At 42.0% G+C, this 24,611-nt stretch overlaps 5 protein-coding genes and 1 long non-coding RNA gene across 8 annotated transcripts; 2 read left to right on the forward strand and 4 right to left on the reverse strand.

The window, feature by feature from the left end:
• Positions 1-8,485: 8,485 nt before the first annotated feature.
• Positions 8,486-9,183, reverse strand: LOC122007784 (60S ribosomal protein L12-1-like). The gene has a single exon (XM_042563311.1). It carries the CDS (start codon positions 9,139-9,141, stop codon positions 8,641-8,643), a length of 501 nt encoding a protein of 166 aa, XP_042419245.1. The 5' UTR covers positions 9,142-9,183; the 3' UTR covers positions 8,486-8,640.
• A 1,516-nt stretch (positions 9,184-10,699) lies between these two features.
• On the forward strand, positions 10,700-11,654 carry LOC122010321. Its single transcript, XM_042566812.1, has 2 exons — positions 10,700-10,935; positions 11,001-11,654. The coding sequence occupies exons 1-2, from the start codon at positions 10,768-10,770 to the stop codon at positions 11,514-11,516; spliced, it is 684 nt and encodes a 227-aa protein (XP_042422746.1). The 5' UTR covers positions 10,700-10,767; the 3' UTR covers positions 11,517-11,654.
• Positions 11,655-11,834: 180 nt separating this feature from the next.
• Positions 11,835-15,003, reverse strand: LOC122010319 (protein ALTERED PHOSPHATE STARVATION RESPONSE 1-like). Its single transcript, XM_042566809.1, has 4 exons — positions 13,884-15,003; positions 13,596-13,804; positions 13,281-13,504; positions 11,835-12,574 (listed from the first exon to the last, which is right to left on the reverse strand). The coding sequence occupies exons 1-4, from the start codon at positions 15,001-15,003 to the stop codon at positions 11,920-11,922; spliced, it is 2,208 nt and encodes a 735-aa protein (XP_042422743.1). The 3' UTR covers positions 11,835-11,919.
• LOC122010323 lies at positions 12,521-15,909 on the forward strand. 2 transcript variants are annotated; one of them, XR_006119849.1, is made up of 8 exons: positions 12,521-12,657; positions 12,731-13,229; positions 13,423-13,568; positions 13,690-13,821; positions 14,700-14,880; positions 14,957-15,104; positions 15,180-15,301; positions 15,793-15,909. It is a non-coding gene; the product is annotated as an uncharacterized LOC122010323 (long non-coding RNA). The 2 variants fall into 2 exon arrangements; XR_006119848.1 differs by lacking the exon at positions 15,793-15,909 and having other exon boundaries at positions 14,957-15,097; positions 15,180-15,290.
• Positions 15,910-18,459: 2,550 nt separating this feature from the next.
• On the reverse strand, positions 18,460-20,717 carry LOC122010322. Of its 2 annotated transcripts, XM_042566813.1 has the most exons (4): positions 20,097-20,717; positions 19,327-19,351; positions 18,911-19,024; positions 18,460-18,782 (listed from the first exon to the last, which is right to left on the reverse strand). In XM_042566813.1, the coding sequence occupies exons 1-3, from the start codon at positions 20,476-20,478 to the stop codon at positions 18,952-18,954; spliced, it is 480 nt and encodes a 159-aa protein (XP_042422747.1). In that variant the 5' UTR covers positions 20,479-20,717; the 3' UTR covers positions 18,460-18,782; positions 18,911-18,951. The 2 variants fall into 2 exon arrangements, with proteins under 2 accessions (XP_042422747.1, XP_042422748.1); XM_042566814.1 differs by lacking the exon at positions 19,327-19,351 and having other exon boundaries at positions 20,097-20,620.
• A 29-nt stretch (positions 20,718-20,746) lies between these two features.
• LOC122010320 (transcription factor bHLH35-like) lies at positions 20,747-22,447 on the reverse strand. Its single transcript, XM_042566811.1, has 5 exons — positions 22,281-22,447; positions 21,988-22,159; positions 21,678-21,896; positions 21,416-21,586; positions 20,747-21,057 (listed from the first exon to the last, which is right to left on the reverse strand). Exons 1-5 carry the CDS (start codon positions 22,349-22,351, stop codon positions 20,959-20,961), a joined length of 732 nt encoding a protein of 243 aa, XP_042422745.1. The 5' UTR covers positions 22,352-22,447; the 3' UTR covers positions 20,747-20,958.
• Between the last annotated feature and the right edge of the window lie 2,164 nt (positions 22,448-24,611).

The following is a 24,611-nucleotide window of genomic DNA, read 5'->3' on the forward strand; positions in this document are numbered from 1 at the left end:
GACGATTTGACGAAGGCTTGGGTTTAAGGTCGCCGCTCGACTGTCGATGGAGACACGCGTTTAACGTCGCAGCTCAACGATTTGATGAAGACTTGGGTTTAAGGTTGCCACTCGACCGCCCATGGAGACAAGCGTTTAACGTCGTCGCTCGACGATTTGACGAAGACTTGGGTTTAAGGTTGCCGCTCGACCGCCCATGGAGACAAGCGTTTAACATCGTCACTCGACAATTTGACGAAGACTTGGATTTAAGGTCGCCGCTCGACCGCTGATGGAGACAAGCGTTTAACGTCGTCGCTCGACGATTTGACGAAGCCATGGGCTTAAGGTCGCCACTCGACCGTCGATGGAGACACGGGTTTAACGTCGTCGCTCGACGATTTGACGAAGTCATAGGTTTAAGGTCGTCGTTCAACCGTCGATGGAGACATGCGTTTAACATCGCCGCTCGACGATTCGACGAAATCATGGGTTTAAGGTTGCCGCTCGACCGCCGATAGAGACATGCGTTTAATGTCGCTGCTCGATGATTTGTCGTGCCGCTCGGCACAGAGCTTTGAAACCCATTGTTTTTTTACTCTTGCTCTGTATGAAAAAAAGTATAGGGATGCAAAGACATTAACTGTTACAGGACGCACCTCTCACCCGACTCGGTAAGGCTGGAGATGGTTCGCGCTCCTTGGTCGCTCCAGTCGTCGTCCGTCCTCATCCTTCAAGTAGTAGGCGCCCGAGCGGAGCTTCTCTACGACCTTGAAGGGTCCAACCCATGGAGCCTCTAACTTGGCGACGTCGCCGACCGGTTTCACTTTCTTCCATACCAAGTTGTCGACCTGCAACGATCTAGGGATCACCCTTCGATTGTAGCTTTGCTTCATCCTCTGTCGGTATGCCATCAACCGGACGACAGCTTTTGCGTGCACTTCATCCACCAAGTCTAGCTCCAGAAGCCTCCGCTCGGCGTTGTCCTCACTGTAGTGTTGTATATGATCAGATTCAACTCCAACTTCGACAGGGACGACCGCTTCGCCGCCATACACCAGGTGGAAAGGAGTTGCCCCAGTCCCTTCCTTAGGAGTCATGCGAAGCGCCTATAGCACGCTGGGGAGCTCATCAACCCAACCGCCTCCCATATGATCGAGCCGAGCGCGTAAGACTCGGAGGATCTCCCGATTGGTGACCTCTGCTTGCCCGTTGCTCTGTGGATAGACCACGGAAGTGAAGGCTTGCTGGATACCATATCTTTCGCACCACTCCCTGAGCCTTTGGCCAGCGAACTGCCTTCCATTATCCAAGATGAACCGTCAATGGATGCCGAACTGGTAGATAATGTTATGTCATATGAATTTTATGATCATCTGCTCGGTTACCCTTGCAAGCGGCTCGACCTCCATCCACTTTGAGAAGTAATCTACGGCCACGAGCAGAAACTTCCGTTGGTCGGTCGCCATGGGGAAATGCCCTACGATGTCCATGTCCCACTAGTCAAACAAGCAAGAGACCGTGGACATCTTCATCTCGTTGGTCGGTCTATACGATAAGCTATGATATTTATGGCATGACAAGCAGGTGGACACTGTCCGAGCAGCATTCTCCTAGAGAGTCGGCCAAAAATATCCTGCTAGCAGAATCTTTCTTGCCAGGAAGTCCTCCACAGAATCCTTGGTGCACTTTTTGTAATATGTAGTCGGCGTCCTCCGATCCGACACACTTGAGCAAAGGTCGGGAGAAGACTTTCTTGTATAACTGGTCTCCGATTAACGTGAATAAGTTGACCCTTTTTCTCAATAACCGAGCTTCCTCCTGGTCAGACGAGGTCACTCCCGACCGCAAGAATTATACCAACGCGGTCCTCCAGTAGTTCGGGAATGCGAGCCCTTCCATCCGATCGATGTGTGCCACCAAAGAGACTTGTTCGATCGGTTGCGCTATGACGATCGACGATATTGAGCTGGCTAATTTGGCCAACTCGTCTGCAGCCTGGTTCTCCGACTGTGGGATCTTCAGTATGCCGACCTCCAGGAAGTGGGCCTTTAGCTTCTCGAAGGTTTCGGCGTAGAGCTTGAGTCGGGTGTTACTTATCTCGAACGTCCCGGTCAACTACTGAGCGGCTAATTGGGAGTCCGAGTGGACGAGGACTTTGATGGCTCCAACGTGCTGGGCGGCTTGTAGGTCGGCTATTAGCGTCTCATATTATGCTTCATTGTTCGTTGCCCTGTAGTATAGCCGAACGAATAATTGAATCCGTTCTTCTTGGGGGGGGGGAGATGAGTAATATGTCAATTCGGCTCCCCTGTCGAGTAGACGAACCATCCACATATACCCTCCAAACGACTTCTGGCTCAGGATTTTGTACCTCACTGATGAAATCCGCCAATGACTATGCTTTGATGGCCGTTCGGGGTTGGTATTGGATGTCGAACTAGCTAAGCTCCGTCGTCCATTTGATCAGCCGTCCGGATGCCTCTGGATTGAGGAGCACTCTCCCCAAGGGGCTATTGGTCATCACAATGATTGAATGAGTGAGAAAGTACGGGCGGAGCCTCCGAGTAACGAGTACCAATGCATAAGCCAACTTCTTGAGACCGGTGTAGCGGGACTCAGCGTCTTTCAATATATGACTTAGGAAATACACCGGTTGCTCCTCGTCGTTTTGCTTAACTAGGGCTGAGCTGACCACATGCTTGGTCGACAACAGGTAAATTCGAAGGGGCTCGTCGACAAGTGGCTTAGCTAGTACAGGCAGAGAATTGAGGTACGCCTTGAGTTCTTCGAATGCCCGGCCGCACTCCTCGTCCCACTGGAATTTGGTGGCTCGACGCAATATCTTGAATAATGGCAAGCTCCGGTCGGATGATTTGGAGATGAACCGAGGCAGTGCAGTTATCCGACCGGTGAGACGTTGGGCTTCCTTCAAATTTCTAGGTGCGACATGTCTTGTAGTGCTTTTACTTTGCCGGGGTTTGCCTCGATGCCCCGCTTGGTGACGATGTAGCCCAAGAATCGCCTGTCTTTTGCGCCGAACAGACACTTGTTTGGATTCAGCTTGATTTCGTATGTCCTGAGTGTCTAGCAGATCTTCTTGATATTTGCACACAGGTCAACAGCTCGGAGAGATTTGATTAATATATCGTCGATGTATACCTCCATGTTACGATCGATCTATCGTCGGAACACTTTATTCATCAACCTCTGATAACTAGCTTCGACGTTCTTCAGTCCGAACGACATAACATTATAACAGTACGTTCCATCAGCCATAATGAAGCTGATTTTTTCTTGGTCTGCCCGGGCGAGCGACACTTGGTGGTACCCTTGATTTGCGTCTAGCATGCATATCACTTCGCACCCCGCAGTGGAGTCTACTATATGATCAATCCAAGGTAGCGAGTAGAAGTCCTTCGGCCATGCTTTGTTGAGGTCTCGGAAGTCGATGCAGACTCGCCGCTTGTTGGCTAGCTTAGAGACCAGCACGACATTTGCAAGCCAACTCGAAAATTGAACTTCTCGTATGTGGCCGGCCTCCAGCAGCTTCTCTATTTCTGTCCGGATGATCAGGTTTTGTTCAGCGCTAAAGTCTCTCTTTCTTTGCTTTACCAGTCGAGCGTCCGATCGGACGTGAAGTTTGTGTTGCGCGACGCTCGAGGAAATCCCGGGAAGCTTGTGCCTCAACCACGCGAATACATCGTGGTTTTGTTGGAGACATGCGATTAGCTCCGCCTTCTGCTCGGCTTCCAGATCGGACGCTATGAAAGTTTGTTGCCTCCACTCGGCCGAGATGGATTTGGACTTCCTCATTTTCTTCATAGACTAGGGTAGGTGGTTTTTCGATGATGTCGCTTACCTCTAGCCAAGGAGTTTTCCGAGCGAACTTGACCTCGATCTTGACCATTTTGACATAACAACGTCGGGCGCCAACTGGTCACCTTTGACTTCCCCGACCCGGTCGTCTATCGGGAATTTGATTTTTTTGCAGTAGGTTGAAACTACTGCCCGGAACTCATTGAGGGTCGGTCGGCCCAGGATGACATTGTAGGCTGAGGGGGCGTCTACCACAATGAAGTTTATGTTCCTAATCCTCCTGAGCGGCTCCTCTCCGAGCAATATGGCCAACTTGGTTCAGTCGATCGGCAAAACCTCATTGCCCGTGAACCCGTACAGTGGGGTCGTCATTGGCAATAGCTCACCTTGGTCGATCTGGAGCTGATCGAAAGCCTTTATGAGAATTATGTTCATCGAGCTCCCTGTGTCAACAAAAATTCGTTGAATTGTATAATTTACGATTACCGCTCGGATGATGAGGACGTCATCGTGAGGGACTTCTACTCCCTCTAAGTCCCGGGGTCCAAAGCTGATTTCGGGCTCGCTCGCCTCCTCTTGGCTGCAACCTACTGCATGAATCTCCAGCCATCAAGCGTATGACTTCCTGGCTCGATTAGAGTCACCGCTAGTCGGTCCGCCGACGATGATGTTTATTTCTCCCCGAGCGGCATTGCTTATGTTTTCCTCCTCCCGAGCGGATGGTCTGTTTTGCTCGCGAAAGGTTTGGGGATAATCAGCATTCTCCCTTCGCTAATGATGCTGTCGTCGTTCGGGTGATCTTCTTGCATCGTCCCATCGCTCGACAGATTGACGTCTATGTCACCAGTCGGGAGAGGGAGATCGGCGACGATATCCTCTTGGAGTCGGTCTGGCGATCGACGTCAGGGCGCAACAGTTGCGTGTGTTGTGCGATGCTGACTGGTGAAAGGAACATAACATAGGTGTCCATACCTTGCCCTTTGACACCTTTTGCCGTTCGGAAGCCACATGCTGCACGACCTGCGCCCTTGTTTCCTGATATGTCTGGCCTTCGACTCTTGGCCCCCTCGGCGGTTGGTGGCTGCTCGGCGATCGGCGTTCGGTCGGCGCCGAGGGTTCGAGTTGTGCCTCCTTTCTTCTTGCTGCATGGGCCTCCTCCACATTTATGTACTCATTAGCCTTCTTGAGCATGTGGTCGTAGTCGCGGGGCGGCTTTCTGATAAGCGATCGAAAGTAATCCCCCTCGATGAGCCCCTATGTAAAGGCATTCATCATGATCTCGGATGAGACCGAGGGGATATCCATAGCTACATGGTTGAAGCGCTGGATGTACGCTCGGAGAGTTTCTCTCGACCCTTGTTTCAAGGAAAACAAACTGACGCTCGTCTTTTGGTAGCGCATGTTGCTCGCGAAATGGTGTAGGAAGGCCATTTGAAAATCCTTGAAGCTTCGTATCGATCCGTCTAACAATTTCCTGAACCAGCGTTGTGCCGATCCAGTGAGTGTGGTAAGGAAGACCCGACACTTCACCCCATCTATGTATTGGTGAAGTGTAGCCACGTTGTCGAACTTATCCAGATGATCGTCCGAGTCAGTTGACCCGTTGTATTCTCCGATAGCCAGTGGAGCATAGTGCCTCGGCAGTGGGTCATGCAGTATCGCTTTGGAGAACTGGCGATTAATCCGTTCGGGAGACGCGTCGCCTTGGGGCACCTTCTCTTTCCGTGCGTCCTGAACGGGCGTTTCGTCCGAAGAGGATCTCCGCTCTTGATTCGCCTGAGTGATTTCCGAGAGCGTTTAGAATATAGCCCGGTGGAAAGGTATCGGTGCTTGCAGTGCCTCCCCATGCGTACTAGTTGACCCTCTATTCTATCCCCAAATGGATTGTTGCTCCGGCCGGTTGTCATGCACCGCTCGAACTCCCGATGCCGACGTTGCTTGCTTGGCCAACCGATCGGCCAGCGCCTTCTGTTGCTGTTGCTCGACTATCTTTTTTGCTCGATCTTGCACGAGTAGGTCGAGCTCCTCTTGGGTGAGCATCACGGTGTGAAATCGTCCAGCGTCCTCCATCTTCTCGGTTCGAATGCAGGTTGCGTTCCCATAGACGGCGCCAAATTTGATCCTGTCCGAGAGTCGAGGTGATGAATGTTGGGGGACGTGACTCTCCTGTTGACCATGTGTGGACTCTGAACTAGAGGGACTTACAACCACAGTAGCGTCAGTGCCTAGCCAAGGAAGGGTTCCCCGACGATGATCCTCCGACACTCAAGTCAGTCACCGGTGGTGTGGAAGCAAAAGAAGTAGAGTAAGAGAAGCAGAGTAACAGTGTGACTACAGTAAAAACTAGCATACCTCCGTTAAAGCTTGGGGCTCTTTATATAGGGCTCTGAAGGCGTGCATGCACGTTCCTCGAAACGTGCACGCTTCTTGAAACTTTCCTTAAAAAGACATGTCAGGAAAATGTCCCTGACACCATACCTTAACGATCCGAGCATATCTCTTACATAACAGTGGAAGCTTCTGTCATACGATCCTTTGTCTGACCATGCCGCCAACCATACCATCTGTCGAGGGCACGAGCTCCCAAAAGGATATCGCTAGATCCTCCTTTTGTCCGTTAATGGGCCGAGCGAGATGGTCGCTCGGCTAACCTCTCACTGTTCGAGCTCCGCTGTTGTGACGAGCAGAGCTTTGTCTAAATGTAGTTACTCGGTCGCAACCCTACTTTGCTGGTTCCGAGGTTTGATGTTTGGACGGGCTGGCCGCTCGGCGTGTGCCTCATCGACACATATTTCTCTGAGCGTCAGAAGCTCGATAAAGGGCCGAGCTATGATGATATCTGATCGGACCTTCTCTATCCCAATCGACTGATGATACAGGAGCGTTGACCGTCCTGACTTTGACCTTTGACCTCTACCGTGACAATGACCCTCCATTGGATGAGCCCCTTGTCATTGCATCACTTAGATTTATCATCTCATTAGAATAAAATCTCTACAATTCACCATGAAATTTAGCTCTTAGATGCCTAGATAATTTTAAACTGACTAATTTTGATAGTGATCGATCGACAAACATTTCCCACTATCAGCTAACTATTAGCTGAAATTTGATTTAGATGTATAATTAACCATTTGAAAGACCTAACTGCATCATTATCCAGAAAAGAAAAGATCAATAGCTTCATCTTGATATAGTTTTCCCACAAAGAAAAGATCAATAGCTTCATCCTCATGTAGTTATTTAAGATTATCTCCAACGCATAACACCATATTTAATATAGTATTTCAACACTAAATACTATTTAAGCTCCAATCCACCCATACCATATCACATCAAAAAAAAATTTATTTTTTAAAATATTCTATTTTTCTTATTCATAATTTAATTATCAACCTACATTTTAATTTACCAACATACATTTAATTTTATATGTCAATGTATTTTACATTTATACACATCGAAATTTTTAATATTTTATGATATGTATGAAATTAGTGATATAATTTATAAATATAATTATAATTAAAATATATTAAATAAAATAAAAATAATAATTTTAATAAATTATATCTGTATCAATATGCATATTAAAATTAAAATATGCTACTAAATACATTTAATTTAAATTTATAATAAATAATTAATATTTCTATAAGTAAAGACAAAGAAAATAATAATTATAAATTAATTATATTTGATTTTATTAATTATATAATAATATAATAAGATTAAAATATGGTGATTGAATAATACAACACCAAATATGGTGTTTTGGTGTATGGGTAGGAGATGGTAATAAAGTTTAGCAATTGCTGCAGTTCTTCAGTTATTTTAAGTTTAGACAGCATGCCCTGAATGAAGGTAAGAAAAATTGAGAATAAGCTTCAATAAAATACAACAGAATTATGACAAAAAACAAAAAAAAATTTTATGTCTTTTAATAAGCTTTTTTTTAATAATTCAGTGGAGAAAAAGTGAACTTATACTTATTGCACGTTAATTGAATGCAAAACCAAGTAAAATAGAATATGATTCTTTGTCGTTCATAAAATTTATTCATTTTTTAGATAAAATTAACTAAAATCAAAATAATTTCAGTTTAACAAAATCAACCTGAAAGGAAACTGAATTGAAATTTGATCGGTTTCCATTTGAATCAGATCGAGATAAAAATTTAATTTAAAAAAATTACAAATCAAACACACAGTAAGCAACTAAATAATTAATCAGCAATTGATAATCAATACATGAATGTTTATTAAGAATTTACAATGATTGAAAGTGTCAAAATGGTCCCTTTTAGAATTCCTTTAAAGTTTGTCAATTAATTGCATAACTTGTGCCCACGCTCATTAAGTATATTTGTCAAAATTATTTAGTGCTATTTGTTTAAATTATTGGAGATTAGCAGCTAAATAAGCCTTACATTTCTTTGTTGATGCTTATGGAAAACATATTACTGATAATATATAACTCAATTAAATCAGCTATTATTAGAATAAAAAAACCATCTTGGATCTCTTGAACTCTCCGCTCAAAATAGTTTAAGAATTCCAATTATCAATTGGTCTTCATTGCAGTTGTTTAGAGAATTTTGTACCTTCATCAGATACTGAGAACTATCAAGAAAGCATAAGAATCAAAAAACAAATCGTAAAAATGGATGTTTGCAAGAACAGACAGATTAATAATTGATAAAGCAATTGTATCGAATTCAAAGTGTGTCCGCAATCATAGATATTCGAAGAAGAAGAAGAGCTGAAGCAACTTAAAAGGATCAAAAAGGGAAGATTTTTGACACAAAGGAACTCGGACAAGTAATAATAATGATAGCCTTGCTCACTCGAGCGGTACCTCAACTTCTCCATCGCTGATCTCCTGTTGCAGGTCCTTGGGGTCCTTCCCATCGACGGTGCATCCGACGGAGACGCAGGTTCCGAGGATCTCCTTGACGGTGCCGGAAAGGTCCTTGGCCATGGACCTAGGGCGCATCACCCGGGCAATCTCGATGACGTCGTCAAGGGAGATGTTGCCATTGTGCTTGATGTTCTTGGTCTTCTTACGGTCGCGCTCGGGTTCCTTGAGGGCCTTGATGACGAGTGCAGCGGCGGAGGGAACCACGGAGACCTTGGCCTGCCGGTTCTGCACGGTGAGCTTGACCGTGACGCGGAGTCCCTTCCAGTCCTTCGCGGTCTCCTTGGCGATGTCCTCTCCGACCTTCTTCGGGGAGAGACCCAGCGGGCCGATCTTCGGCGCAAGGGAACTGGCAGCACCCACTTCGCCGCCGGTGACACGGACGAACACATCCACAACCTGCGTCGGATCTAACTTGGGCGGCATCGCGACGTCGGCGGCGGCACCACTGACGAGCTCGAATGCTAGGATTAGGGTTTGGACGCCTACGAAAGGACTTATATCTTTCTTATTTTGGGCCGGTTCGTGTCACTATGGGCCTGATTGGTAGACCTATTGGGCCTCAATAAATCTAATCTAAATCTACTAATTTTCCTTCTTCTAATTACCTAACTAGGGGTCGTTTGATTTAGGGGAATAGAAATGAGGAATGAGAATGAGAATTATTGATTGTCATTGTTAATGTTTGGATTATAGGAATAGCAACACAAATAAGGGAATGAATTCTTGAAATTTGGTAATAACTCATTCCCATGTACCTCCCCTTCAATGAGCCATTATCCTATTTTCATCAATTAAAATGTTCCCTTATTCCAAAAATACCCTTGACCTAAAACTAAAATTTTCTCCCTTAATATTAAATATCAAAATATATTTATTTATTTTTTCTTTTATATCATTTCTCTCTCCTTGTTCTCTTATCATATTTTCTCTCTCATCATTTTATCACACACTTTCTCTCTCCTTAATTTCTCCTATCACACTCTCTTTCTTCCTTTTTTTTCATTACACTTTCTTTCTCATCATACTTTCTCTCTCCTCAATCTCTTCCATCGCACTCTCTTGTTTTTTTTTCTCATCATATTTTCTCTCTCATCATACTTTCTCTTTTCAATTTCTCCCATCACACACTCTTTTCTCTTTTTTTTTTTCTCATTACACTTTCTCTCTCATCAATCTCTTTTGTTACACTCCCTTTTTTTTTTCCTCAACACACTTTCTCTCTCATCATACTTTCGCTCTCACCATACTTTCTCTTTCCTCAATCTCTCTCATCACACACTCTCTCCTTATTTTTTCATTACATTTTCTCTCTCTTCATCCTCTCCCATCATACTTTTTCTCACATCATATTTTCTCTCACATCTTCTCTCATCATACTCTCTCCTATCACACTCTATTTTCTCATTTTCTCTCATTATACTTTCTCTCTCTTCATTTATTTCTCATCACACTTTTTCTCTCATCACACTTTTTCTCTCATCATATTTTCTCTCTCATCATTCCCTTTTACCATATTTTTCTCACACATTGATCAATATCTCACATCTAATTTTTTCTCTTATTTTCCTTTAAGGGTAAAAAAGGAAATTTTGATTTATTCCGATAGAAAATATAACTAACCAAATATTACTTTTAAGAGTGATATCTATGTTCATACTCATTTCTATTCGATAATATAATAATTCTCAATCCGATTTTTATTTTTAGGAAAGAACCAAACAACCCCTAAATCTAATTATCATCACATAACACGTGAGATTAGAGAGGCGTGCGAACAAATTGACGGGAGAAAGCTGACTTCTGCTGCGATGCAACACGAGAAAGTGACTGAACAAAACATGTGGATGTAGCACCACTTTCATCCAAACAATCGTAATTTTTTTATTAGAATAAAAGATAATATTGTTCATCCCAAATCCCAAATAGTAGTATTACCAGTCCCATACACATAAATCAGAGACATTTTTTTCCTGACCACCGACTTGCCATCCAAATAATCCTCTATAAATACTTTTTTATGTGCGAGATGAAGAAGCGGAAGAATTATTAATGGAGTGGAGGAAGTGCTACTTGGATCTTGTGCTCGTGCCGTTAGGCCTCTTCTTCCTCCTCGTCTATCACCTCTGGCTTTGGTACAGGGTCAGTTCCAAGCCGCTGCATACGATCATCGGCATCAACTCTATCGGCCGCCGTCTATGGGTCAAAGCTATGATGAAAGTATAGATGCATATATAAATTCTTTGTTAACAAATTAAATTATGTAATTATATATTAATTTATAGGACAATGACAAGAAGAACATACTGGCGGTGCAAACGCTCCGGAACACGATGATGGGGTCGACGCTGATGGCCACCACCTCCATCTTCCTCTGCTCCGGCCTCGCCGCCGTCCTCAGCAGCACCTACTCCGTGAAGCGGCCGCTGTACGACTCCGTCTTCGGCGCGCACGGTGACTTCACGGTTGTCCTCAAGTTCGTCTCCCTCCTCGTCGTCTTGGTCTTCGCCTTCCTCTGCCACTCCCTCTCCATCCGCTTCCTCAACCAGGGCTGCTTCCTCATCAACGTAACTCCCTCCCACGACTCCCACGTCACCGTCGCCTACGTCGTCGACCTCCTCGAGAAGGGCTTCGCCCTCAACACCGTCGGCAACCGCCTCTTCTACGCCGCCCTGCCGCTGCTCCTCTGGACCTTCGGCCCTCTGCTCGTCGTCTTCTCCTCCCTCACCATGGTGCTCATTTTCTACAACCTCGACGTGGCGTTCCAGGACCAAAAGGTCATCGAACACATCTGCGTGTAAAGCATTAGCTAGCAAAATTATGAGGGCATATTCGTAAATGACAAATCCTGCCCGATACAACTCGGTTACAGCTGCAGGAGCAATAATATATACTTTAGATTCCTAGTTATTGGAATCAAATTACTGGAAGAATAATATACATGCTAAATGATTTACGATATAATGTGTATTTAGAAAAAAAAATATGCTTAAGGGCAGAATTAAATTTTTTTTTTAAAAATAGACTTATAAAATAATAGGACCCATAAAAATAAAAAAAATAAGTTATAAATTTATGTGTAGTCTTGATTCTTCCTTGTCCGTTTAAAGAGGCGTTGATTTTAAAATACTGAAACAAATCTATTTCCACCACTGCCACTACGTTTACTTATTAATTACAACAGTGCCACTACGCTGATTATGATTACGGTTCTGCCCTCCCGTCCCTGCCCCGCACCAAGACTTGGTACCCTTCTGCTGACCTCGCCGCGAAGTCCGCCAGCGAACCGACGGCCACCGACATCCCCGCGCACAGCACCCTCCTCGCCATTTCCGATGTCGCCGGAGTGCGGCGGCACTTATCCTCCTCCCCTTCGATATCCTCCTCAGCGGCCGCCGCCGTTGTTTCCATCTCGCGGACCGACGCGATCCCCGCCGCGAAGAAGTCCAGGCCGTCCACCGCCTGCGCCTCCCCCACCGACTCCAGCAGCCGCGACCACTGCGCGCATACTCCGAGAGCTGGCGGCGCGCCGCCCGTGGAGGATCGCGGCGGTGAGAGCGGGGAACGCGCGCAGCCCCTGTCGCCGTCTCCGCGGTCGCTGCAGCGGAGGGCCCACCCCGCCAGCGCCCGGGCGTAGGCCCGCTGCGCCTCCACCCAGATCTCGAGGCACGCGCGCCAGTTCCGGAGATCCGCCTCGAGGGCGGCGGCGGATCGGGCGCGTCTGGGGGACGGGGGGTGCGCCTCCTCCGTGACCTTCCCGGCGGCGACCGCGGCGGAGAGCATCAGGAGCTTGGCTTCTTCTATCGTGCGCTTCTGGATCTGGTGGCAGTCGGCTGTGGTCCTCCACATTTTCGCTATCCTGCGCGGCGAGGACGACAGCGGACAGATCAGACGGACGTGATTTGACTTTGCTTCTGATTCGGTGGATCCCCACCGTACGAGGTAACAAACACACAAATAAACAAAATAAAAAGCCAATGATTACACACTGCTTCATCTGCTTTAACCCTTACAGAATCAACTGTATTCTTTTCCCTATTCAATTCAATGATGCAATAATGGTCACTCATCCCTGATGCAATTCGACATGATCAAATAATGGAGATAGATGCGAGGCAAGTGACAAAAAAGAACAAGATGTCAGATAAAGATTAGTTCTTGGTGCATTCCTTACCCATGTGAGATTGAGTATGCAAAACTGATCAGCTTTTACTAAAGAGCATACAATATGTTGAATGCATGCCATCATTACTTCCATTAGTCTCTTTGCAAAAACCTAGTGTTTGAAAAATTCATCTTCAGAAATTTCTTGTTTGTTTGCTTGCTGTTGTGTGCTTGATCTAACAATAGCTTTCTTCTGTCTATTTAAATTGAGGAAAAGAATAAGATGAACTTATTTATAGGTATATGGGTACTATGAAATAATGAAATGAACTTCTTCTGAAGAAATTTTGCTCTTCTACACTAAATTGGGAATGGTTTGCCTAAGCAGAGCAACTGATCTGTCATACTTGGTAAGTCCAATTCAATAGTGTTTGAAAGATTAGAAAAATTTTGAAACTTACCCTTGTACTAACTCGAACAGCTGTGGATGCAATTCTTCGTCCCGCAAAGTTTCAATCCTTCTTGAAACTGACTCAACTGAATGTATAGAAACTTTTAACTGAGTGTGTAGATCTCTTACTACTGCTCTTGTTTTGTCAACAGATGAAGGTTCTTTACTGTGCATGTCTTGGCTTCTCATTTGCTTGTATTTCCTCTCAAATGCTATTCTTATGCGTTCTCCAGCCTGCGAAGGACGTAAAACATGATCTTACATAAATAGCAATTTCATCAATTGGATGGAGGCAAAAGTAAACCTTGCAAATCACAGCAATTACCTTAACCTCCTCATACAACTTCTTCTCCCATTCATATAATCTATCCAACGTTGACTGATGGTTTCCTGATGTTGTGCATGACTCCTCCAAACAGTCAATGCTGCTATCATAACCATCACATCCTGAACTGGGAAAGGCATTACATAATCTAGAAGAGGATGAGCGCGACGATGCAGACCGGAAAAGAGCAATTGGATTCATCATTTTTACTGTCGAAGGAATGCAGGTGATATTTTAAATCCATGAGTAAATTCAGAATCATTTCATATTAAGATTTGAATTATTTACCAGCAATTTCAGTTGAAGTTGAAGCATAATGGGACTTGCTCGCATTCAACAATACTGAAACTTCATGAGCACAGTCACAAATCCGCAAAAATTGGCTTTCAATATCTTTCATTATTTCTGGCATGCCTTTTGTTCTTCGGTTTAGGTACACAGTAAAACCATGGGTTTCCTCTGCCGACTTTCTCTTCACTGCCAGTTCCTTCTCTCTTGTTGTCTTAAGTTTAATGGCATCTTTTGTTTCTGATACTTCAACATTGTCGACTTGCTTGTTGTGAAACTTATTAACTCCTATACATTTGGCTGCTGAAGAGTCTACACATGTACTGCTCATTCTAGTATCATTTGAACTGACTTCGCATGCTTCCTTCTGAGTTTTTATCTGCAAAGGCTCATCATCTTCTCTTGTTGTTCCTTCTTCTTCCAGTTCCGGTATTCCTTCTTCCTGTCTAACTTGTCTTAGGCCTGCTACATCATCATCGTTGATTGAGTCAGCTGAACTGCTCTGGTATGCGTATCCATATGTATCTATTGAAGAGAAAGGATTCCAAAACGAGTCCCACTGTGGATTTTGTGGTGATGCTGGAGGGTAGTTGGGCCTATCATATGTTGAAGAATAGAATGAAGAGTGCCATGGTGAAACCTGAGTGGTGAAAAAAGTATCATTTCCATAAGGTTCCATAGGGTAATAAGTGTTAATTCTCACTGTCTCTGATGGTTGAGGAAACTCTTCAATAGAAACCGAAGGATTTGCTCCCGATCTCAAATATCTAGAAACATGGAAAATGCTTCCCTGAGACTGATTTATTTGTGATGCAGAGTTAAATGGATCCCCCATCTTTTTCTCATATTGGTTGAAAGGAATGCCCAGCATTTCGGGGCTCAATTTCTTCACGGGCATGAATGGAGGCAGAGTGAACGTGTCCGGAAAAGTGTCAGGTTGCTCATCTACATCAACAAAATTGCAAAGGGCATCGGAGACTCGCTTTAGCGACTGAATGTAAGCAATGTGCCCGGAAGCAAAGCGGTTTCTCTGCTCAACAGCCTGCTTTATGAAGTTTCTTCTATCTCTGCAGAGCTGGACAGCCTCCTCATCTTCCAACCTCGAAGCCGAGCATCCCATCTCTTCAAGACTGTCTAGGAATGTTTCAGATTGAAACCACAATTTTGCAAGCCGAAGGAAAGAAGATGATATCTGTTTGAGAAGCTCTCCTGAGGTATGAGGTATAAACTGAAGCTTAACTTGTTTTCGAAAGTAGATGATTCAACAATTATAAACTAAAATCGGTATGCCGGCAGGATTGAAAGAACTTGCGACAGTGGAGGTAACTTTATATCCCCTTTGGATCTGCTCTCTCAGCAAAGAAAATTCAGTCAGCAGAAACCCTTCTCCAGACTGAACCTTGGGATCAAGGTAATCGGTACGTCAACGATTTACCATTTCGACATCTTATTTCTTCACGTAATGCTGGAATGATTAAGAAAAAGACGAAGCACAAAAGAAAATATGTTGAAGAAGATGGTGATCTGATGGTTTGAACTTTCCCAAAACTATAGGACACAAGAAAAAACATGATCAGATGATATGAAGAAAAAAACAGAAATGAACGAACCTACTAAAGAAAATCAAGCAAAACAAAGTTTGCATCTTTGATCTACCTTTCTACAGAAACTGATAAACATCACCACGTGAAGAAAAAGGACAAAGCATTAAAACTCCTAGTAGTCTTGCATTCAACTTTGCAAATTGTTCATCTCTCTATAAAAAAAACTAAACAATAAAATTATTTAAACACACACACTAACCTTGAAGCACAGCCTTCACCTTCTCAACACACGAGAAGAGTCAAAGACCCTTGCCCATGGAATTGGAATCACTTCTGCGTCACTCACGATAGAAACTTGATCACAGAGAGAGAGGCTGCAGAAGATAAAAAAGGGAGGGGCAACGGTCAAATGATCTAAAAGAGAAGCACAGCGCAACACGGCGCATATAAGGATGGAGGAAGGAGAGTACAACTTCGACGGGAGATTAACCCTTTCAAATCCGAATAATTACAAGAATACCACCAATATAAAGTCCATTTTTTTTTGTTAATATTAATTTATTCAGTGGTCCCCATACATTTTGCCTCTGTTTTTCTTCCTTACCAATTTCGTTCGAATATGATGAAAAAATAAATATCCGATCCGAAATGAAAGACGGTATGTAAATCTGATTAAATAATTGAGTATCTAAGTATTCTGATATAGGTGTTTTTAAATTCGAATATAGAGATGGATGTGATAAAATTCTATCCACATCCCCCTCTCTCTCTCTATATAGATATATATAAATTTTTAGCTCACTTCTTGGCTTGGGAAAAAACTCAATTTACCTCTTTACCTTTTTACTTGCTCACTAATACATATTTTATTTATTTTTCCATGAGAAACCTGATATGGGAATTTAAAAATATAATAAATATTCACAAGTTTATTTAATTTTTTTAAAAAGAATTAAATAGTAATAAGATGATGGTAAGAATATTGATACCGGATTCTCCGAAGGGGATGATGATAAAAGTTACATTCCCAATGATATGGGATTGGGTGTAAGGATAGATTTTATAAATAACGATGAGTATGGATAATATGAAATTCGACTTATATCTTACCCATATTTTTGTTAATTTTACATATATTCAAATTTGAGTAATGATAGGTAGAATGAAAAAATCACAGGGAAAAATTCAGGGATAGATACATAAATTCATGATTCATTATTTTTATTTTATGGGTACATCACTTTATATATATATCATTGAGTTTTTTCCTAAAATTTTTCTGTTCTGTATATCATTTTTCTTCAAATTTATTTATTATATTCTAGCATAGGGGTAAATGAGTAATTTAGTATAGGCTTAGGGTAAATTAATGGCACAATTAAGGAGCAATCAAGGGAGTAGATTTTAGAATCCAAAAAAAAACCAAAAAGTAATATTTCAATCGGTTGGATAAAGAAAAAAAGAAGAGGGGAAAGGAAAGTAGGAAACGGGCGGGCCCATACAAAAGCTTCGCTTATGATCTTTTCAGCTACCCAGTCAAACGTGTAGAGATGCAGGAGGTTTAAAGCGAAAGCTTAAGGGGCTGGTGAGTTCACTGAAACACGAATAGCAAGAAAGCTTCTCTTCTTCTCTGATGTAGAACAGATATTTCATTGGGTTTGAACGACAAATGCTTCATCAAGTTTACTTTAAATTGAAGAGCGGGAGAAGGTTGAGCTAGTTAATGCAGAACAAAATTATTATTATAGGGTAAGAGTTTGAATATTGGTAAAGTCGAGAAAAAAATTCTCTTCGTACTGGTCAATTATAACTTCCTGATTTACTTTGATTTACTTCATAGATGATCGTGAGATCGCTGGATGATAAATTTCACCTTTTAGATTACTAAAAAAATTGTTAAACTAGTTCAAATGACAAGTACTTGATCAAGTTACTCCCATAGTATTAGATAAGATTTATTAGTACTCTTTTTAGGGAATCCAAATAATTCTGATGGCTTTTGTGTGTATTTCACATGAAGATTGAGATTGATGAGGTTTATGTATCACATCATTCTCAAACTGTCTAAAGGTTCTTTAGTTTTGATGCTTTTGATCATCCCAACAAATCTGTAACTGTCACAGGCGTAAAAAAAATAAAGCAGTAATCGATCAAGCCCACATTGGCCTCTGTAAAAGCAGCTCCTTGGTTGGGGAAAAAAAACAGCTTTAAGGTAAAGATAAAGAAAAACAAAGTGGAGATTATAAAGGAGATTAAGGGTGAATATTTGATTAAAATTAAATTAAATTAATTAAAAAAAATAAATTATTTTTTAAAAATCAATCAAATCAGTCAAATTTTAAATAAAAATTGAATAAATTGAATTGATAAAATATTAATTAATTTGATTTAAAACTATTTTTTATTTACTAAATGAATTTAATAATCAAAACTGAAATTGATTTTTTTAATCATGCAAAATTTTCAATTTGATTTTGTATATTTTAATTTATTCAATCTAACCGAATAAAAAAAATTAAAAATCAAAATTAAACTAAATTAATTGATATTAAAAAAAATAAATTATAGAAATAACCGAACTAAATTTTTAATCCAGTCATTAGTTTATTCAAAAATTTTCTCACTGAGAGTGATTACAGGCAGTGTCAAATCTAGGCGAGCCATATAAATTGGATTAAGTGAACTGCAGAACTACTTGGATTTTCTCTTAGGATGGTGCGATGGTTGATACATCAAGTGTTGTTATATGAGGTCTTGAACATATCCAAACATATCTTTCTCATGCTTTGACCACTTATACTAATAGCTAATAATTACATGTAATTTATCTCCATCTTGATCAAGAGTCAAATTAACAGGGATGCTAGGGATAAACGAATCACTTTACACCACATGAGTTGATCAAGTCGAGCATGTTGGACCAAATGAGATAGTTTATGCAAATAAAACAGAGTGGATGAATCAAATCGGTCAAACTAACATCGATAAACCATATTTAGGGAGCAAAGATGGACAGATGCAAAGATAGATAATTTATGCTGGCATTGGCAACTTCCAGCTCCAACTAGAAAAAATTAGAACAATTAATCTTACATCAATAAATAGTTATACCAAATCTATCTTTAAGTTTACTGCGTAGAGTTATTTGTGAAGGTTACTGGCTTTCTAAAATAACACTGATAGCATGATTTAACACTTATACATAGCGATAAATTGCAACAAGATTAGAGAATTAAAAAGAAACGAAATATGTACAGACAATTTATGCTGGTTGAAGCAACTATCCGGTCCACTTTCGCTATTTACATCCCCTGGATTACAAGGCATAAGTGCTAAGCTATCTACAAGGCGTGACCTGCAATTACATCAGTGTTTTCAGATTTTTATTAACTAAATTATGGTGATGCAACAATTTGTGTTATGCGCAAGCAGCTATTAGCGAACTAATACCGATAAACAGTATGTGAAAGAAGAATTTCTCACCAAGCCAACTTAATCCATCAGAAGCAACTAATCAATCTTCATCATCTGACTGTGCCGATGCCTTCTTCATATTTTTCTTTACAGAATGAGGAGAGGCAACTGTGATTGATTTTCCTAAACTCATCAAGCAAAGTTAAAGTTCAACAACAAGAAGAAGATCTAATCCAAAAGACTATATGGAGTTAGTATCATGGATCCCATGGAATCATCCACCACAGCTACTATATGATTAACAAAATTCAAATTTATCAAATCACTTTAATTATGCTAATCACTACCATTTTAAAAACAAAACATCAAAGCTCAAAAAGAAGAAAAAAAACAATGGGTATTTCTAACATCTAGATTAGTTTTTAGTACAAGAGGAGTCGATGTAATTTAATGAAAAAAGGGTTCAAAGTTAGTCATGTATTCACCTTATCCAGCATCTAGATTTCGCACCTAGAAAATGAACAGGGAGAATATCAAATAATGAATGATGAGTTGATAAATAAGGACTCACAAGTTGGTTCAGATGATGAGAGGACTCAAATTCTTATAAAAAAAATCCAGGATATTATGTTGCAGGAAGAAGATTACCTTGTTTCAAACAAACTTTTGGTGTTTTTTCACAACCAATACTCGTGCATGCACTATGTTACCACTAAACTAAATGTCATTTGCATACACTTTTTAAAAGTTAATCACATTATGGAGAATAATTGGAGTATCTATGCAAGTCTATTTTTTTCTCCGCTTGGATTTATGTAAGATGTTCTAAATTCTACAGATCCTAAATCAAAGCCTCAGCAATCCAATCCCAGCAACCATAGTGTCTTGCATCACTCAAGGAATATGGCTCTATAATTTCTGTTTTCTAAATGTTTGTGCAGATCAGTGTAAAATTTGCCTCTATCAGACAGCATTTCAACAATTGCAAGCTGGTTCTAATCGCACTGATAATTTTCTAACAATTGTTACTTGCTGAATGATCTCTTCATTATTTCATATAGCCATGGATATTTCAGTCAAAGGATCAAATTTAACGGTATCCAGAGAGCCATACAAAGTTATAAAACATGCTAATTCATGCATACTTGCTGTTTGACACAGCTATGACAGTAAATCTCTCCTGATGCATGATCTCCATTAGAAAAGCAAACAGATCCGAGGACTTAAAAGCCTTAAAAACAAACTGATCCATCACCTTCGACGAAGTAAGCGGAAGAAGGCCATCTGCCGATGGAGGTCAGGGACATCGTTTCCTCTTTCGTCAAGGGATTCGCGAGCTTTCGCACCACATCCGCAACACCTCCGACCCGCCGCGGCGCGGGTACCCAATAGGAAGATCCGGGGACGAAAGGAAGCCAATCCGGGGCCGCCCTGCGGACCGAGATCGCGTGGACCGCGTTCTCGAGGTGTCGGAGGCTGAGGACATCGACATCAACCTCGCCCTCGACCTCACCTGCTTCCTCCGCGGCAGCGAGGTCGACCTCGATGATCCGCGCGCGGGAGCGTCCTCGGATGGCGATAAGGCGGTGGAAGGGAAAGCGATCGCGAAACAGGACTTGCAAGAGGAATCGAGCCATCGATCCGAAGCGGCGAGGAGACGAAATGGGGGAGGATCAGAACGGAACCGATGGAAATTGCTCCACAAACGAACCGCACGCGTTCTTGTTACGCCCGCCTTCCCACACAGTTGACGAGTGGGGCTCACCTACCGACAGCTATCTATACTTAACAGATTCCCTTCTAGAAAGGGCGAACCTTCTCACGGCTGAGATTTAATCCGACTGATTAAATATTTTCAGTTTTAAGTTTTTTTTTTTTAAATTGTTGCTGTGTTGTTTAAGCATATCAAACCAAACCCCACTAATTTATATTAGACATTATTTATTTGAAGCAAAAAGGATTTCCTGCTCCTGGCTGACACCAGTCAACAGCCTCTTCTCAGAGTTAGAAGCTGGAAAAATAGCAGTATTATTAACTCACAACTTACTCCTCAATTTTGCATTTTTTTTTTCTCTTTCTGTATAATTATCATGTAAGAAGCTGTCTTCTGTTCCATGTTAGTAACTCATGGAACCCACAGGACTCCTCGGGCTCCCAAGTCCTGTTATTGCTGTCTCAATCTTTTCCTTCAACTGTTCAGCCCCCATTTCATCACCCTGCATACAGTTAGATATTCATCAGATAATTCTCAGTGAGACAAACAGGTCGTTTTCCATAATGTTCTTGTGAATGGCATTGATTTGGTGTCAACAGATTCATGTGCTAAATGAGTTAAACATGCTGAAATTGTCATCTTTCAGTTCTTTTTTTTTTTAATAAACATGTGCTGAGGAAAAGAGAAAAGTGGATCTGATGATGTGTATAAAAGGCATGCATGTTTCTTGAAGGCAAGGCAGCTGCAATTAACGGCACCAAGTTCATTTTTCTTAGATTTGAGAAAATCTACCGGTTTATGAGATCATGCAGCGACGTCATGGTACGAGGAAAAGGGGGGGATTTGAAATTGTTAGTCACCTCGACGAACAGAGTATGCAAGAGGCTGCCGGAGACGCAGGTGATGTTGGCCGTGATGATCTTGAGGTGGAGGGACTCAAAGAGCTCGCAGAGCTTGATCATGGTGTCTCTGTTTTTGTTGCAGGTGATGCTGATCACCATCGTCTTCTCCCCCACTTCGCTCACTGTGAGCTGCGTTCATGGCCACCAAACAGATCAGTTTCTGAACAAAAAGGTACCTTTTTTTTCAATGATTGATCAAGAATTTGGAGAGAGAATTTACTTCGATTACTTGGATCGGTTCCGACGCAGACGTCCTCTTCTTCTTCTTCTTCCTCTGGATCAATTGCAGATCATCGTAGAAGTCGAGGTCATGATCAGTTGAAGCCCTGTCTTGATTCAGCGATTCAAGCGCAGATATCTCAGCTTGCATCTGCCTCTCTTGGTCTTGGAGCTGCACGATGTAATCGATCGCGTCCTTTATGATCGAAGCCTTGTCCATCTGATCATTTCGATTTACATGGATCAGATCCAGTAGAATTCGATCGAAAAACATCATCTTGCTGGTTTGCTGCAAGTAAAGTAGTAATCACCTTGGTGATGTTGGGGACGACGCTGCGGAGGGCGTAGAGCTTCTCGTTGAGCTTCTTCCGGCGGTTCCTCTCCATGGAAATGCTCTTCGCAGTGGCGGCAGGAGACGTGACGCCGCCTTCCGGGGAGCTGGAGTCGTAGTAGCCACCGGAGATGGCCTCCTCGAAGCCCCAACTGCACAAGAAACCAGAGCAGAAATTAGCTCAGAAGTAAAAAACAAAAAATACAAAGAATTGAGCAAGAAACTCATGTCTGCCAACAAATTGGAGGAGCAAATCGAGAAATGAAGTGGTACCCCTCGAGTTCCTCGGAGTCGATGAAGCGCTTGGTTTCCCAGTAGTTGCTGTATTCCCCGTCCATATCCATTGCTTGTACTGCCGATTGGGGAAGGAGAGAGTAGGGAGAATTGGAGGGAGTGAGATGTGATGGTGCGCTATTTATAGACGACGGGAGGGGAAGGGAACTCTGGAAGGCGATGAAAGGGAAAGTAATCGCAGTTCCGAGAACGATGACCACGAATCCGCGTCTCCAAAAAGCACGTGACTGAATTGTGAATTAAAGGGCGTATTTTATACATATATGGGTCTGCCATAATTATCCAATTATTAAATACTCCGAAATATAGATATAATTTTGTTATCCCTATCGGTACACATCCTAATTTTTTTTTATTTGAATTTTTTTTATTGTTGATACTATAACCTAACTCCAAATTTTAAAAATAAAATTTATTAACCCAACTAAAAATTTAAAAAAAAACTTACTCTTAAATTTTAAAGATAAAATTTTATCAACGCAATTAAAAATTTAAAAAAAAATTGATCGAGGTGACTCTTGTCATCCGAGGCAACTCAACCTATGAGGGGCGTCCGGGCACCCACGACGCATATGCAAGCTAACAACAGCCAAGATATACAGTATCCGATTTCTATCCATGACTTTTGCATATATTCGAGTACTCGGATCACTTTCGGACACCCCCGCACACTTAGTAGAAAACATGAGTGGAGCAACACATAGCATGGGCACCTTAGTGCACGCAGGACACTCGGGGCGTCTGAAACATTTTTGAGCACCCTGCATGCACTTAGACGCCCATGGGGGCATCCAAGGCATCATCTTTCTATATACATAAAGAGAGAGGGGGTTTGCTAACCTCAACAACACATATTTACCCTGGTGGTCAGTGAAAAACTTATATGGGATCATGTTGATCATCTCTAGGATTAGTCGGTTCAAAAAAGTTAGATACCTGAATTATCCAAAAAAATCATTCAAACTTCCGGATTTACACTCGGGGCCTATGGAAAACTTGTGTGGGACCGGACTAGTCACCTCAAGGATTGGTTGGTTAGAAGAGTTGAATACCTGGATTAATAAAAGTAGGACAGGCTCCCTAGGTAACAAGGGTTCGAATCTCACTCAAGGCATATTACACCTAAGGAGTTTGAATTACTTGTGAAGTTGGGTCATTCGCCTTGTCCCATCTTTACTTCCTGATTTAGTTGGTGGAAAACTTACATGGGGTAGATCAGTCACCTTCAGGATTAGTCGAATCATCTGTATATATATACAAGAATGTTACCCTACACACCCTTAGCTGAGCGATTGTGGGCGACATCTAACATGATCGATCTGACACGGTCAAAATCTATTTTTTTTTTTAAATTTATCTTATCTGGATGCAACAACTTTTCTTTCTTTTCTCTTAAATTAAAATGAAATTCCCTCTTCTCCCTCCTTTAATTGCATGCAACAATCACTATAGTATTGATTTTTAAAAAGCCAAACCACCTTGGTGGTGGAGTTGGTTTTTACAAACCAGCACCAAGGTGGTGCTGGTTTGTAGAAACTAGCACCACCTTGGTGCTGATTTATAAAAACCAGCACCAAGGTGGTGTTGGTTTTTACAAAGATAGTGTTGGTGATGCTGGTTTGTAAAAATCAGCACTCTAAACCCTAAAACCTAAAACTAGCACCTAACACTATCTTGATGCTGGTTTCTACAAATCAGCACCAACGTGGATGGTGTTGATTTGGTGGTGCCAGCACTATCTTAGTACTGGGTTTTACAAACCAGTATCACTTTCACCTTCTATAAACTAGCACCAAGATGGTACTAGGTTCTAGTTTTAGGGTTTAGGGTGTTGATTTTTACAAACCAGTGCCAATGTAGTGCTGGTTTGTAAAAACCAGCACCATCTTTGTTAAATCAGTATCACCTTGGTGCTGATTTTTATAACTAGCACTAAGTTGGTGTTGGTTGCTACTCGGAAAACCTAGAGGTTCCACTGTACAAAAATTTTGTACAAAGGTCTGAACCTTTTCCTAGCTACCATGTGTTCTTTTAAATTAAATCTTGGATCGCCTGCGGAACTTAACACGTTTGATCCAAAACTTAATCTATTCGTTCTTTTAGGTTTTGACTTGGGTCTCCTGCGGAACTTAACACGTTTGACCCAAATCACCTTAAGTTATTAATTCCATTAAATATTAATTTCCATAATTGGTTCCCAGTACTGACGTGGCGCGGCACACAGCCTTCTTGGATATGGGAGCAACCACCACCGACTAGACAAAACCTTTTATGGAAAGCTAATATTTAATTTCCTAAAATAACTTTAGG

The sequence above is a fragment of the Zingiber officinale genome, chromosome 8A, assembly GCF_018446385.1.
Source record: "Zingiber officinale cultivar Zhangliang chromosome 8A, Zo_v1.1, whole genome shotgun sequence".
NCBI classification, from domain to species: domain Eukaryota; kingdom Viridiplantae; phylum Streptophyta; class Magnoliopsida; order Zingiberales; family Zingiberaceae; genus Zingiber; species Zingiber officinale.

Bases quoted from the DNA above. Each gene is read 5' to 3' on its own strand.
- LOC122007784 (XM_042563311.1), bottom strand. From the start codon at position 9,141: ATGCCGCCCAAGTTAGATCCGACGCAGGTTGTGGATGTGTTCGTCCGT.
- LOC122010321 (XM_042566812.1), top strand. From the start codon at position 10,768: ATGGAGTGGAGGAAGTGCTACTTGGATCTTGTGCTCGTGCCGTTAGGC. The intron at 10,936-11,000 runs GTATAGATGCAT...ATTAATTTATAG, and splicing joins GGGTCAAAGCTATGATGAAA to GACAATGACAAGAAGAACAT.
- LOC122010319 (XM_042566809.1), bottom strand. From the start codon at position 15,003: ATGGGATGCTCGGCTTCGAGGTTGGAAGATGAGGAGGCTGTCCAGCTC. The intron at 13,805-13,883 runs GTAAATAATTCA...TTCCTTCGACAG, and splicing joins AACTTCAACTGAAATTGCTG to TAAAAATGATGAATCCAATT. The intron at 12,575-13,280 runs GTAAGTTTCAAA...CTCGCCGCGCAG, and splicing joins CTGTTCGAGTTAGTACAAGG to GATAGCGAAAATGTGGAGGA.
- LOC122010322 (XM_042566813.1), bottom strand. From the start codon at position 20,478: ATGGCTCGATTCCTCTTGCAAGTCCTGTTTCGCGATCGCTTTCCCTTC. The intron at 19,352-20,096 runs GTGATGGATCAG...TTCATTTTCTAG, and splicing joins TTCCGCTTACTTCGTCGAAG to GTGCGAAATCTAGATGCTGG. The intron at 19,025-19,326 runs GTGAATACATGA...TGATGAGTTTAG, and splicing joins AAATCTAGATGCTGGATAAG to GAAAATCAATCACAGTTGCC.
- LOC122010320 (XM_042566811.1), bottom strand. From the start codon at position 22,351: ATGGATATGGACGGGGAATACAGCAACTACTGGGAAACCAAGCGCTTC. The intron at 21,587-21,677 runs GTAAATTCTCTC...CCATGAACGCAG, and splicing joins AACCGATCCAAGTAATCGAA to CTCACAGTGAGCGAAGTGGG. The intron at 21,058-21,415 runs GTGACTAACAAT...AACTGTATGCAG, and splicing joins TGCATACTCTGTTCGTCGAG to GGTGATGAAATGGGGGCTGA.